This window comes from Hylaeus anthracinus, unplaced genomic scaffold (assembly GCF_026225885.1).
Source record: "Hylaeus anthracinus isolate JK02 unplaced genomic scaffold, UHH_iyHylAnth1.0_haploid 5, whole genome shotgun sequence".
Taxonomy (NCBI): Eukaryota; Metazoa; Arthropoda; class Insecta; order Hymenoptera; family Colletidae; genus Hylaeus; species Hylaeus anthracinus.
In genome coordinates this window covers 2,422,020-2,437,745 of record NW_026535322.1, presented here as the reverse complement: position 1 = coordinate 2,437,745, position 15,726 = coordinate 2,422,020, and the positions used below count along the sequence as shown (strand labels likewise).

At 48.5% G+C, this 15,726-nt stretch overlaps 1 protein-coding gene across 4 annotated transcripts in view; it reads left to right on the top strand.

The window, feature by feature from the left end:
• LOC128896063 (protein vestigial) overlaps window positions 1-15,726 on the top strand; it is an 82,500-nt gene that overhangs the window by 38,658 nt on the left and 28,116 nt on the right. For 3 of the 4 annotated variants that reach the window (XM_054159213.1, XM_054159217.1, XM_054159216.1), the window contains exons 2-3: window positions 14,097-14,307; window positions 14,491-14,649. In XM_054159213.1, coding sequence (XP_054015188.1) covers window positions 14,097-14,307; window positions 14,491-14,649 — 370 coding nt within the window. The remainder of the gene's footprint in view (window positions 1-14,096; window positions 14,308-14,490; window positions 14,650-15,726) is intronic. The other variant, XM_054159214.1, reaches the window with a different exon arrangement.

Genomic DNA, 15,726 nt, shown 5'->3' with positions numbered 1-15,726 from the left:
GATCGCGTTTTTGGGATTTTGGACCATTGTGCGGGGGTCGAAGGAGGGGATGATTAAGGAAGGGTACGAGGTACAGGATGAGTGAGGATCTAGAAATCGAAATTAAGATGTTTAGTTTAGAATATTTAGTTTGGTCATCCAACAATTAAACCAACCGACTTACCATGACAAGACAATAAAACGTAGTGTCGACATTCCGAATGCTATCGATCTACGCAAGATACGATATAGAAATAAGAAAAAACCTTCCATCAGTGTCAGACTCCCCAGAAAGGAAACGGAGAATGCCAAACACTCGGAACTGACGACTCATTCGTCGGCGAGACTTTTCTTTCGCGGCATTGGGAACAAAACGAGGAAACTCATTCGGGACTCCCTATCTCGGTCCTGGATGGAAAATCTCTCGGATCGCGATTCATGTCCGCGGAAATTAATCGCCTCTCGTCAACGCAGCCGCCATTGACGAGGAGCAAGCGACTCGAACGGTTCCCAGAATCGCGGAAGCCACGCGACGGTTCTTCGAGTAAACTGGTTTATTGTTATTTACGATCTCCGACCGGACGCCATTAATCGCCACGGGCGACTATTGTAGCAGCTGCCTCGTTCCGTTTCGCGTGCAAGGGAAAGACAGGGCGCTAGGCGGGACAACCTGCTAGGCAGATTCGCCATTTTCCGGGGCGAATTTGTTAAACGCAATTTATGCGTTCATTGTGACCGCCTAGTTAAGTACCACTGGCGATTGTTTCCGCCTATTCATTCCACGGGGAACGACAGGCGCTTCTAGATACGCGTCGCGATTTCCTCGCTGATCTCGTCGCGAACGTGGTGGTTCGACAATTTATGCAGCTATAAATTCTGGTAACTCCCTCTGTTCGTTGGGAGACTTTCTTTAATAATAACGCCACGTCGAAGCTTTATAAATTACTCGAAAAATAACACCGAATTCGTTAAGCTTTAGAAGCCTGATTTTCCAAATTAAGTTTCAAAAAATATCAACGGTAGCATACATACAGTCAAATATTAAAAAGAAACCAATTGCAATTCGGTTTAAAAGTCCGGTATCAAATTTGAAACTTAGGGCATTCAAGGGTTAATAACCGAGACGATAACATCCCCGCAACTACGGGCGCAGCATAGATTTGCATGTCAAGATCAAACGGTTAGGTTAGAATCAGAAGAAGACGTTAATCACGTTTAACATCAAACACGAGGAAGGAGCATGGATACAGCGCTATCCTCGATGCTAATTCATCACACCGGATGACCCGTTGGATTACAGCGAACTGCACCAGAATCGGACCGCGAGCAGCTGCCCTTTTCATTCAACCACCCAGCTTTGAGCTAGATTTACGACGAAAATTTCTGCTGCTAATATCAGAAGCAGTTTACTAGTTTGATCTAATCGCGGCGTCTAAAAAATATTTTGGATCGCGTAAAAGTAATGTCGTTTTTGCAATTTTAAATACCTGTTTATCACTCATCAGCTCGTTGACACACTAGATGACAAGAGACTGATAATTGGGTTGATAATTAGGGCGATTACGTAATTGATTAAAAATAGGAATTCGTAAGAAACTTGAATTTAACGTAGAATACCCGACATTACCTTCCAGTCTACCTAATAGTTTTTCCTGTTGGAATCACAGTGGGCAATTATCCAACACGAAGTGTTAAGGTGGGTCAAGAACTTAAGCTATGCTGCTTGAGTCTATTCGAGCCTGAGAATCTTGCATCGCATTCCCATCTGAGACAAAGAAAGCTCGGAGGCGTGTCCCCCGTAGATGGGCCTGTAGTGAACAACATTGCATAGCACGAACAACATTGAAAAAGTTCGCAAGGTTGCAATGGTTCATTAGCTTCATCGTCACTCTCTTTGGAAGACTGCGAAGAAAAAAGAAGACCTCTCTGACTCTTCGCACAAGTCGTCATTCCCCACTGGAAGCTCCCGCAAGAACTTGGACGACCATTCAAAGTATCTCCCAGTCTCTGAAAAGCGTTTCTTCCACCGTATTAGTAAAAGTTGATCTGCTCCGTCGGCCTCCATTCTATTTTAGATTTGTCAACTTATGAGAAATCGAAGACTCCAAGACCGCGAACGGGCAGGAAAGGAGCAAAGCGGCGAGGAAAAAAGCAGGTAAACGCGTTGACCGAGGACGCTCGAACGTGGAAAAGTAACACGTCACGCGGATGCGTTATAGCTCGGTGACGGAACGGACGGTCGCTGGGATTGTTGGGATGTGCGACAATTATCGGTACGGCATCGCCATATCTCACGCATGCCAGGCCGGATTGCGTCGGCCGTGCGCGCACGTTTCGCTGCGTCCTCCGTGTGAACTCGTGTCACAGTCCCGAGCAAGGTGTGCTGCAACGTTACATTCCTTGCCGCTGTTCCGTTTTTAGTCTAGGAACGCCATTCTTTGCGACACGCGCTAAAGGGGGCTACGGGCTCCGTGCCGGTGCGTTCACCGGCCACCTCTGTTTTCTGAGGATCGCATTCCGATCGACGATGCCTCCGCTCGACGACGATGCCCAAGATTGATCCTCGAATCGATGCTCTTCCCGATACCCGACTCGCTACCGAACCTTCACTTTTTCTCGAATTTTCGTAGAATCCCTCGGGGGGTCTGGGACTTACCTGCGGGTTCCCCTTCGAGCATCGACGAATTTAATATCGAATTGATGTCTAACTTTCAGAATCAATCTTTCTACGTCTTGAGTGAAAAACACTGATTGAAATTACTGACTTATACCCGACTAAACAATTTTTTTTAGGAAAAATCGCGAATATTTTTCACGTCTTCGATCGAAAAAGAAGTTTCGACCTTCTTCAGAACACAGTTTCCAGAACTCGGTGTAATAAGAGTCCTCGCTGCATTCAGACGAACCCGCGCGTCCTCAATAGACTTGCATCGAGACTAATGCAATACCGCGCACCGATAAAAAAGAAAACACAGAACGGGAATTACCGTGTCGCTGGATAGAGAGGTCCCGCCAGTAGTTGGCGCGCGGACTCCTCGGATTATGAAGTCGATGGACGTTGCTGGTAGGCCCCGTTCAATATTAATCGAATCACGGCCAGTGCGCAAAGGATCGCGCATTCTCGCGGCCGGTACGCTCGGTTCATGTAATGGACGACAGCTATTTAAGTGTCGCGTGAGGGGGGCGGGGGGGGGGGGAGGAATTATTTTCGAAAGGGGATCGCGCACGCCAAGGCGATCTTTCTTTTGATGCGTCACGAGCGTTGGCAATCAATCGACCTGCTTCTATCTGGTACGCGTGAGATAACCGATCGACCTTGTTTTCATGCCTTCGGGCCGACTGGTTACCCTTCTTACTTCTAGCCAGGACGGTCTCCAGGGTGTACGGCTGAAGGTACTCTTGGCTAACGCAAGGAACAGTTGTCGATGGACAGTATCGAGGTTAGAAGGTGTCGATCGTCCTTGGGTTGCAAAGAGGTCCCCTGTAGTTAAAGATGTTGTTGGTTAACATTAACATAATATGGTTCGTTCTCTTCTATCGATATTAGCAGGTGATAGTTTTTTTTTTTCTTTTTATATGTATCTTTTAAATGAGTTCTCTAAGGTTCGGAGTCATAGGTGTTGATTGCTTATCTTATTACAAGGTGCGTTTACCTGCTACCTACATAAGAAGAAGTTGGCTAATACGTTCTAACGTTCAGATTGGCGTCATATAATGTCATCTAACGTGTTGACCCATGTTTGAGCCACACCTAAGACTCCGAAGTCTCAGCTCTACAATAAAAACATTCTTCCTCTGTCTGATTCAGAATACAATCCTACGTGAAATACGCATAATTTATCTAGCGTTAGAGTAGACTTCTTAACCCGTTCAAACCTAAAAATGTCGCTACCATCCCAGAGAAAGCTTTCACAGAAAGAGCGAAGAAAAAGCCGCGTAGCTCTTCTTCCGCGTAGCTCCGAGGACGAACAAGCTCGTTCTTGCCGACGAAATCGTCGATGCGCGACGGAAAACCGAAGGAATCGCGGTAAAACGACAAGCGCAGGTTTTTAAATGGCACGCGTGTCGGACCGCGGTGGACATTCGTCGAATTCCTAGAGTAGTTCGGTCGACTCCCCGATGCAATGAAATGTGAAACAGGTATTCATATGTCGCGCACCAGTCATAAGGAAACGAAAGGTTTCGCGTGTCGCCGTGTAACCGCGGGCTGCGCGTTTAATCCGCGAATAAGGAAATAATTAGGCGAGTTGCCAAACGCGTGTCCCTAGATGTATGAAGTTTCCGAATCGAGAAGAACGTTGAAGTCTGTCGCGGATTGTTGGAATTTCAGTGGCGTACCGTTTGATTGGTATTCGCCAGGCTATCGTAGAATTAAGTTGTTGGAATGAAGTTCCCTGCGTTCTGGGATAGATGCAAATCTAATGAAGTTTTATGGGGTCGGGTGGAATTTCGCGGAGCAACATTGTTAAGTGTTTTATTAGAAATGTATAAAAAATTTCTATTTCGAAGAGGGTGACGCTTTTCTCTATTTTACAAGGTGCTCGGTAGGGCGCGGAGTTTCTTTTATTTGACCATTTCAGCGACTCGACTCCAGGCGCCGAGATTAGTCAAGCTAACAGGATCTTCTCTGGAGCGTGAAACTGCGATGGTTCCGCTGTCAGGCCCTCGACAAAACCGGTCTCCATTGCCACGGTGGACCCGGGAATTTCGTTTATTACTCTAAGCTTACTCAAAGATTCCCTGAAAAAATATTTTCCGTTCTTAAAACACAAAAAAAATTTTTTTATACAGAAGTCCTTTCAAGCACTCCCACTAATTCATAGTACGCGCAAGTACCTTTCCGAAAAATTATTCAATCCGATCTATTTCGAAGACGATTTCAATTTCCCACGTTTCAATTCGCAAGATTTCGGTCCCGGGTCGGAATTCCGCGAATCCGTTTGCGTTATCCTAGCGTAATCCTGTTGTAACAGCGTCACAGCTTCATCGCTCGGCGTTTGGTCCCAGGCGGACAGCTGGCCGGCGCACGGAAGAACAAGTCCCCCGATAAAGTGCATTAAGTTATGCATCTCGGTTACGGTTGGCGGCGCGTTACGCCGCGGATGTAAAGAGCAGGTTTTTATTGGACAACTATTGGCCTGGCGCGAACTTTCAATGAGCTGGGAGACGGGTACATAGTAATAAGTTGGTAAATGGTCCGGGCGGCTGGTGGCTACGAGCCCCGGGGAGAGCATAACCTTTAGTACGGCTCTGCGGTAGGTAGCCGAAGTTATTGGTGACCGTATCGGATCGGGCCTGATAACAGGACACTAAAGGCCTCGTCTCGTCGGTATCTTCTCGGGGGTTCCGTGGCTTTTAACGCGCCTATTCCAAGCCCCCTTCCAATACCCAGTGGCCTGGATAGCCTAGCTCGGGGATGGGTACCTGTCGCCTCCCGTGCAGTCTTTCGGGACTATTACTACGGTTATTCGATATTCCTATCATTTCGTATTGGAATATTTTAATAGCTGAATTATTTAATATTGCAATACCTTCGCGATCGAATTAATTAACAATCGAATATTTGAATAGTTTCACGTTGGAGTAATTTAATATTCAAATGATCCAATATTAGAGCATTTTAATATTCATGTAATTTCATATTGGAAAATTTTAATATCCGAGTAATTTCAAGTGTCCGACCTAGCGAAAAGATCCTCTTCCATAATTATTCGTTCCCTGATCAAAATCTCGGATCCATGACTCGAATTTTCAATTTTACTCGATTACATATCGTTGATTATCTCTGCGATCTTCCTGGCTGAACCTGTGCAAGGAATTGCGCGGGTCAGCTAGAGGTCCCCCGGATGCCACGCCATTGCGATGATCTCGCGTCCCCGGATACGTTTTCATTTATATTGCGATGCGGTAATATTACTCAGGGATATCTCGGCTGGTATGGTACTTACGGGGAGGAGACATTAAACGGATACCGGCACAATTCTTTTTCAGCGAACCGAACGAGCCCTTATCGGAGGGGGCTCGCTCGTTTGTCGATGTCCGACGTCTACGTTTTAAGCACCAATGATTGCGCTGGTTGAACGAGGACGAGCGCGAGCAAGATAACGGGAGGAGTCGCTCGATGGTCGTTCGTCGACGAAAGAATCGAAAGCTTTATTTGTCGAGGTCTGCACGTGAGATTCTCGTCATGCAAGAGGAATAGAGCATACGAGAGAGAATCTTCTATTAGGTTCCGCGTTTAATCGTAGTGCACTTTCATTTACAATGACAATACCATTTGTGTTTAATTAAAAAACAAAACCTGAAAACACATTCGTTATACGATCCCAATTTCGCTCATCGTTGATATCAAACTAAACCACGTCGCCGCTGAAAAACCGTGGAGTAGAGTTGCCCGAGGAACGTTGCGTCCATTTAAGGGAATCCAGACTTCAGTGTCAGACATCATAAGTCACCGGAATCTAATAAGGATCGCGAAGTATTTCCTGCCAATCGGGTGCGAGGGCAATGAATCATCGATCGATACACGTCTTTCCGATTAATTGAGATTGGTAGAGTCTCCATCGTTGGAGGACAGATCATTTTCCTTTCTCACTAATTAATTAAAGGCACCTCCGGAGTCTGGGTTATGATAAAAATTGCTGGTTATTAAAGTCACGCGATCCCCGACACCTCCAGGAATCTCGCTCTATTTATCGGCTTTACGATTATGTTGCCGTGAAATTCATAGCGCCGGTTTACACGTGCAATTTACGCGGCTGGGGAGCAAAGGAGCCCGAGTACGCGGAATGCCACACGGCCGCGTTGAAGTCCAACGTTCCTCCGTTGACGCGCGGAATCAATCGACTTGGTCGTCGCGTGCTTACCGCGTTAGTTGTCGTTATCATTTTGGGGTACGATGCTAATTTCGAATCGTCTCCCGCAAACAAACGAAATTTTAATGCAGTTTATTCTGCCTTGTAGACGAAAGCTTAGGGTCTAGGTCGCATTCCTGCGTCTAATCAACTTCCCAGCTCCCAATAGCAGTCCTTACCTTATAGATACCTTATCGGTATCTATCCGCCTCGAACAAGCAAGTCTTTCGTCAGATCTTCCCAGGCTATCGATTACGGATCCCCGGACTCGCGAATCCCGACAATTCCTCGGCAGGCCGCGTGTAGCGCATTTTCTCGTGTCCCCAAAGTGGTCGGAATCGAACGTAGGCGGGGACCGATCTCGTTGTAATTTGTCGACCGGACGAGGGATCGCTCCATCGTCCACCTGGCTGGTTTGCTAATGAACTAAACTTAACTAAAGGGAACCTCGTTCACCGACGCCTTATCAATAGTCGTAATCCCCGCGCCGCGGCCGAGATCTGTGGACCGAGAGCAGAGTCGGACTCCTCTCATCTGCGCTCAAGATAGGAGAATCGTGTCGACGAATGGCCGTGTCCGGCAAACAAATTGCAAGATACCCCATGGTAGCTTGTTACCGACTCTGCCGCTCCCTCCCCTCTTCGTCGTGTGTTCCTCTCCATCCTTTTTTTCTCCGCTTCGACGCTCCTTTTCATCCCTTTTTCGAGCGTCGTCCATTCTTTTTCGTATCGCCAGTTGTTTCCGCTCTCCTCCCGTTCGCTGCCTTTGTCGAACGGATCCCGTGCAGCTCTTCTCGGTTGAATTGATGTGGGAATCGGCCCCCGGGACGTCCCGGTCATTCGTTTCGCTCTGGATCGATGGGGGTTGTCCGGTTTTACACGATTTTCGGGAGCCGCCACGGTGTCGTCGCCGAGATCGACAAATTTTAGCGAGTTTGACGGCTCGCGGAGTGATCGAGCGATGTAAGACGTCTGTCGATCAGATGGAATTCGAACGTTTTCGATGCTTTCGACTCGTGCACCTCGGTGGACGTTTACGGTGGATTTTTCTGCGAGCGAGGGATGAATGCACCGAAAGACAACTTGACTCCAAGGTCAAAATTTGGATGATAAAAAGAGTCTCGCGTATTCTACTCCAGCACCTGCGTCGACGATCCTCGACCCATGCACTGACGATTGCCTTCGTCAGACTCCTCTCTTCAAATTGGAGTCCACCAAATTATCGGCACGAATAATCTCTGTCCCGCCATGCGCGAAAGCTGGAAAATACGTTTCACATCGACACCTGCCACTCCAATCAACATACCTAACCCGAATCTTGTTACCGGCCCAAGTCTCCATCAACCTGGCCTGTTAAACTCGCCATCGGACACAAATTATTAGCGCGATTAGTCCACCGGAGCAAAAACCAGCCCCTAGATTCCAGGATACTTTCGGCGCAGGAGCAAACGCTGGCAAGAACATCGACGAACGTAACAAATACCGGGTTCCACGCTCCTCCGACTCGCAGGGAACATAAATCCGAATCAACGTCTCGGATCATCGAGGTGTATTAAGTATTTTACGGGAGGGGGGGGAGGAGGCACGGAGATGGACTGTGGAGAGGCGGAGAAGAACGGCAGAGCCACGATACAAAGATTCAGAGATCTATAAGACAAATGGGAAACAAATAAAGACGCGGTCTTAGGTTCGCGAAGTGACTCGACACCGGTGGTAGATGCGATGGTGGCGGGGGGGTTGGCAAAGGGGGGAGCATAGGGGAACGGGAGGAACAGGCGCTCGCGCTTCGGAATGCTTTGAAAGACCGCGAGCAGCTCTTGGCTAGAGCTTCTCTCGTTGGCTGCGAGATGTCGAGGACACGGAGCGTTTCGAAGGAAGCCAGCGCGCCTCGAGCGAAAGAGAAAAAGCAAAGTAGGAAGAGCGGTCATCGCGGACAGGCTTGCTTCGATTAATTATCACATTGTCGTCCGACCGACGCTAGATGCTTCAGCGTGGTAATCTATGGAAGATTCACCGCGTCTCGGGTTTAATCCTCGATACTTTTGCTCCTCCCTTTGGCCGCTCGTTATCCCCGTCGCCGACACGAGTGCGAATTATTGTCCGGTTTAATTGAACCGACGTAAGCGGGCTCTGCAAAGATGGAGAAGCCAGGGGCAGAGGAACATTTTGACCGGTTAAACCTGGGAAGATCTCGCCAACGAATACAAAACGTTGTTTCGTCTACTTGCACGTTAATGGCTTTCGAGTCGAGGAAGGACAGGTGAATGGTTGACAGGTGAGTTTACCGCTTGCGAGAGCGGAGGGAAGTCATCTGCTAGTCTTTTCTTAGGGAACTCGTTGGTTCTGGTCTTGATTCGATTTGGTAGGATTTGTTCAGGTTTGTCGATACGAGTCCTCTTCGAAATTCTTGACACTTTGGACGATTTCTTTGAATTTTAATCCACGAATCCCCGAAACAAATGCACTCCATCCATCTCAAAACGCACCTCGATACCCGTCAATCCTTAACGAACTCGCGTAGATTCCACGCGTCTGTAACTCTGGCCGTTACTTCGCAAACTCATTCCACTTTGCACACGCAACCCCAAAAACGTCCGCTCTCGCCCGTTCCCTCCGCTGCAGGGTTCCCCTCGAAATCGGTTTCGCGAAGTTCCCGTCAAAAAAGAGGGAAGCAATCGGTTGTCGGCGGAGACGCGCTGAAAACGAGGCGAGTCCCGGAGCGGGTTTCTTGCTGACGGCGATACCCAAGTTCATGATCAATTGCACGTTCCTCGAATGCCGGCGGTCATCATTCGGCGTCGTTTGCTCCGCGTACGCCCGGTTTCTCGCTCTTTGTGGATCACGTCGGTGATCTACTACCCCGTGGAATGCCAGGCCCCGGTTTATTATAGCGGATAATGATAACATCTCGAAGGCGTAGCCGCCGAGCGTATATTCGCGTTGCCGTCGCGAGAGTGGCTTTTCCTTTCGTCCCACGCGTCCCTCGGCCGTTCGCCATCAGTCACTGCATACATCATCGTCAGCTTATTTTCGTGCGTTGCACGGTTACGCCGCTAATGTATGGGCGTAATTGGTTAGGCGGGGTACGCGCACCGGTCTCGATATGCACGCCAAAAGGTTGCTTGTCAACGGCGAGCGACGGGGGAGGATCCGCGGAGACGACAAACTGATCGGGGGGACGAGAAACCCAGAGCGAACGTCTCCGCGACTTTACTGGATGGTTGACGATTATTTATTTCGACGAGCGACGCTTTTACAGACGGTTTCTTCCCTTGGCAGTTGCATGTGCCATCTTTTCTTGAAAGAAGGTGGATTCTAGACAGAATTTTGATACTTGGTAATCATTAATGCAAGGGTGAAGGGTCCCAACAGTAAACTCGCTAGACAAAATGGTAACTCGAAAAAGCCAGAACGCCCCGCAACGTGAAACAATGAAGAAGTCGAAACCATTCTCGCATCTTCAATGTTGTAACTGCGATCCCTTCGCTCGACAACGATTTTGCGAAATGTCGCAATGGCAGCGATTCCTGCGATTCGAAGAACTTCGAATGTAAAAGAGGACCATGCTCCTGGCAAAGTGTGTCGCGCCCGAGTAATGGACCATGCGCGTCCCTCGGACGATCTGCCAGGGTTAAACTTATACTTAACGTCATGCACGCCCATCTGTCGGCCGGTCCCATTCGCGGGAACTCGCGCAACAGTAATGGCCACCGCGACATCACACGCAACTGCAATTGCGTGTATCGTGCCGTCGAATGATGAGCTTTGGGTATGCGTTCGCGTTGCGCCTGGACACTCATACATCTCCTCGGGCGATTGCGATCGTTCATTAGCGAGTCTGAGACTCTAATTCATTCTATAAACTGTCTAGTTTATGCGAGGGATGAATGCTCCTACGCGCCAGACTCCACTTAATGTCACTTTGCAGTATGCGTGCGACTCTCGCCCATTCAGCTCGCACCTTCGCCGCGGAAACAGTTGATCAAATTTAAAAGTGCGTCACTCGTACCTTTCATGTAGTACTAGATATTTATTTAGTATCAGTATTTATTCTAACTTTTATTTCATCAAAGCACGCACACACATTTTTACGAAGCTAACAAAGGTCAATTATATCAGATATCTCTGTGCAAACATCCCACTGCGGGCACGAGTTGCGTCACCCGCGGAATTTAAGTTCCACGGGAGGCCAATCACGGTGGTTCCTCGATTCACCGGTGTTCAGGCTAATAATTCATGCACGCACGTCCGTCCAGGCAGATTTATTTGCGATAGTTCGCGCAACAATAATGGCTACCGACAACGCATACGCGGGCCTGCGATCGCGCGTCCTTTATCATCGCGTCGGGCAGGCATGCGCCTCGCGCACACCAGCGCGCGGTTTCTTGGATCATTACGATCGTGTTCGGTGCGATCTCGAGGATCGATGTACCCGGCGGTGCTTCGAGTCCCGCCGTTAGATAGGATTCTAGGCATAATGAATATCGGCGTCCCGTATTCGTCTCTCCGATTTATCTTGTTGCTAATATACGCGCGCCCAGGAACATGGAATTAATTCGTACGGCTGTGCTTCGGCTTATTTCGAAGATGGAGCCGCGGCGATCAAACATCGATGCAGGAAGCGCTGATCGTGCCAGTATTTTCATCTCTCGACGAGGTGCATACTTGTACACTGAAAATAGAATTTAATCGTGCGAGGACGGTTCGAGAACAGAGTTCGATTATGCATCGGTAGAAAGTGGAATTTAATGATATCGGAAAACAGGATTTAATAGAATAGAACGGAAGAAAATGTATGGTTGATATCGCGATAGCAATCAGAGTCGTCCGAAACTGGAGAACGCGAAGGTGTTGACGCATCAGCGGAGACAACCGTTTCCCTGAGGTGCGACCATGGCTCGCGACTGAGGAAGTCCCGGTAAGGAAACATCTGGCCTCGATGTCACCGCGGGAAATCTCTACGATCGTCGTTAAAACGCGTCGGGCATTTACGCGGTCGTATTTCTCCTCGACTGGGCATCGTCGCGATCGCTGGGACCGCGCGAGTAACGCGCCAAGGATCGTCTTGCGCGATCTCTGTTAGCCGGCATTAGCCTGTGTGTACCCACTGCCGTTCACTTTCGATCGCTCGTCAATCTCCTGACCTTCGACTCCCGCCATAACGTGACCAGGTCTCCACGACTACCGACCAACAAGGAGAGGCTAGGTAAAATTACGCAGCCGATGGCATCCCCGGTCAGTTTCCGATCGAGACGGCCGCGTCCTCCGAGTTCCTCGAATAATCCCGTCGCGGATTATTCGCGAGGAATTAATTGGCGTCTTTGGTTGCTTTCGAGTTGATGAACCTCGCTAACGGTTTCGCCTAGGAGGCGCGCAAACCTCGCCTCACCGAGGATTGATCGAGGTATGGTGACAACGTCCGGAGCTATTCGCAATTGACATCAATTGTCTGCGCTCGCGGGTGTCTTCTGGGAAACGTTGGACCTGGTGTGTATGGAGTAGGCGAGAAATGTTTTACAGGAGGAAAGTAGGATGGGAATGGCTGCCTGTTTAGCCAATTGGTAGGACAGATTTAATTGGTGGATGCTCTGCTTTCGAGTCGTCTAGTCTTCGCGTTCTATAGGAAGGGGATGAAGTTAACATACCAGAGTAAAGAGAGATCAGGATTCTTTGTTATACTTGCATATATTGGTGTTCCGTCGAAAATCGTGGCCAACTCTTCGCGACGTTCAGAGAACAAGAAGGCTTCCAAAGAGCGTAGAAGTCGGATCGAGAGAACAAGGGTCATCTAAATCGACAGGCCCCGTCGAGGAATGTCTCAATCGAGCGTCGACGTAGCCAGGCTTTGGTCGGTGCCATCTTTCGATCCGGCGTGGCCGAATAGTTGGCTTGGTCGCGGGCACGATCGTATCGCGCGGTGCGGAGCGGGCGAAAAAATTCGAGCAGAATGCCATGACCCAGCGCGGCATTTGCATCCCTAGGATCTAATGAATAGCGAGCATTACGTCCTATTTGGTCTCGTTGCGACCAGCCGTGACGATGCCAGTGCACATAGCATAGCTCTCGCGCTATTTGCAGTCTGTCCCGGCCCCCGGTGGTAGGATGTACAATGGACGCCGACGCCTGGCGTCGGTATGTGCTCAATGGAGGCTTACCCCTCTTCTAAGGACGTCGCTCGTACGATTTACCTACTAAACGTCAACCAGGACGAGCGGCGTTCGGCTCGACGAGCAGACGACTGAGGGACGGCGGGGGTGGTAAAATCCCTGGGATTATCCGCGCCGTTCACAGTCGGACGGCGAGACGTTTCATCGACAGGCATTTCGTTGTCGACGGTCTTGCTGGGTCTGCGATATTTTGGCGTTCGCTCGTATATGGACGTGGTGCAGGTCAACCGTCGCGTGGGAGTTGTTGCGATTCGAGGTATCGATCGACGAGTCCTACTCGATGATTGTACTCTATGGTTGAGTGCTTCGACGGGATGATCGGGGGATGGGGTGGAACGAGTTGACGCTGTAATTAACTCGGTGTTCGTCCAAACTAGACAGCCCGACGGTAGAGAAGGCATATCGTATACCAAAGGGAAAGAATATTTTTAACACGTTAACTGCCAGGCAAGTGTTCTTGAAAATTTCTATTAGGATTGAATATTATTTAGACTATCGCAGACTACATAATGAAACATTTATCGCGGTATTTATTTTTTGCTCGCAAGGAGTGACATGTTTAATTAAAACTGATAGGAGCGATCTATTAGAGTTCTCGGTTATTATTTGATAATCAACTATGCATTGCGCAAATACGAGAGCATAGCTTAATCGATCATTGAAAATTGCAGATATAACAAGGATCGATAGTAATTACGCGCAATGTAGAAGTCGAGGTAGAAGCGTGTGAAAATTGTTAAGTGAAAGGACGTTGCGAAATTTATCAAGATAGCCAAAGCAACGACTCATATTCTACTCAAACCGTGACTATCTTAATCGCCGAGTGTATAAACGCTCAATCACTGCCAATGCTTATCGTGTGTCCATTTGTTAAGAGACACCTAGCAATGGGGGGGGGGGGGCGCAATGTTAATATGTTGACAACTTAGTTGCGAAACGACGTACTCAAATAAAATATTTACATTGAGTTTGTCACTATTTTGAATTATAATTGCAATGTTATCTATCCGAAGAAAAATAATGCCAGAAAAATAGTAAAAGGACCGAATTCTCATTTATCGAAGAATTTATTGAACAAATCGATGTTCTTTGTACAGTTGAACGTTCACCAAAGATCGCTAGAGGCGGCTGGCCTTGAAATTTGCGGTGCCAGTGGAAGTGTCCCGCAAGGACAGCCCAGCAGCGCGGGTTCCGTCGGTTCAGCGCCAAGTCCAGCGTCGCCAAGACCAACCCCGCAACCACGACCACCCCTTGCGACGACCACTTCTCAACCCTCGAGAACGTTAGACGACGATAGATCGACGGACGGTGAGTCGAAACAAAAATCTCTTAGTCTACCACTTCCCTCTTTCTGCTCACTCTTTCACTTTTAAATTTCTGTCACATCGATTGTTTTCAAAGATCATTCGTAAATCTGGTTGATTTTTTACGAACCCAACGTAAACAAATGGTCAGGCTCTGACGAATGTTGCCTTGCTAATTTTCTCGCAGCCGTAGGTACTGGTACCGCCGCGGAGGACTCTGACGATGGCGGAAGCAGGGCGGAATACATGAACGCGAACTGTGTGGTCTTCACTCATTACCGAGGGGATGCAGCGTCCGAGGTGGAGGAACACTTTCAAAGAGCGCTTGCCCACGACAAACTGAAAGGTGAGATACAAAACGAAGTTAGGATACGTACAGCAAATACCTTAGATTTTGGCACACATTGTCGTAGACCTACAAGAGTAACATTAGAATCTCAATTAAATCAACGATATAATTCGAACTGAGGATGTAATACCAGATACCTTCGCTTCAATTGCGCTTTCAAGTCAACCACAGAACGAATTAACACAGGGTGTTTCGGAAAACCTTCTAACTCATGCCAAACCAGAAATTCGCAAGACCGTGCAAGCAAATGCCTAGTTCGCGACGGAACTAACCATGTAGAGTCAATTGTTTGGATTTCACGCAAAGTAAAGAGGGGCTGGCCTCGGTTGGTTCCAATTACGATTCGGCCTCGATGCTCTCCGCCGTCATCGAAGCACGCGCATCGAAGATTGGACAGCACCATCCTGGGACCGGGACTAATGCATCAAAGGGCGGCGATTTAAGCGCATCCACCGCGAACGCAACGCGGAGCCGGCCGGGGACCGATAATAAAGTGCGCCATTAGCCCGCGACAACGCTAACAAGCCTCGTAACAATTGTACCGTCGTCGTACTTGGGAGACTTAAAACCCTCGCTGTCGGCTTGTGGAAAGAGACGAAGAAGAAGGAGTGGAAGTCGCGCGAGAGACGGGGCGAGCGCGGGCGAGAAGGCGGGCATGGAATTGGGTGAAAAAAATAAGAGATGGGAGCGAGGGAACATACAGCAAGGATGTGGGGTAAAGGAGGGAAGAGCGGGGAGGGGGGGACAGGTTGAACCGTGAAAGGTAAACGGCGCTTTGAGGGTTGAAAGGAATACAGATGGGGTACCGTAGGAAAGAAAGACGATACTCGCGTTTGAGAATTTTTTTCCGTTGGTAGCAAATGCCAGATACAAATATTTTGTGAATATATTAATAGTGGGGTCCATTTCTCTGATTCTAATGGTCGGAATCGAACGAAACAGAATTTTTTAAGAACACCGTGAATGGTGCTAAAACGTACAGTCAGTCCCACAAGTATTCGTGCCTTTTATGTCTATTGGAAAAACGCGTCCAGAAATGCAACTCGTAGAATACGAATAAAATACGACCCTGTG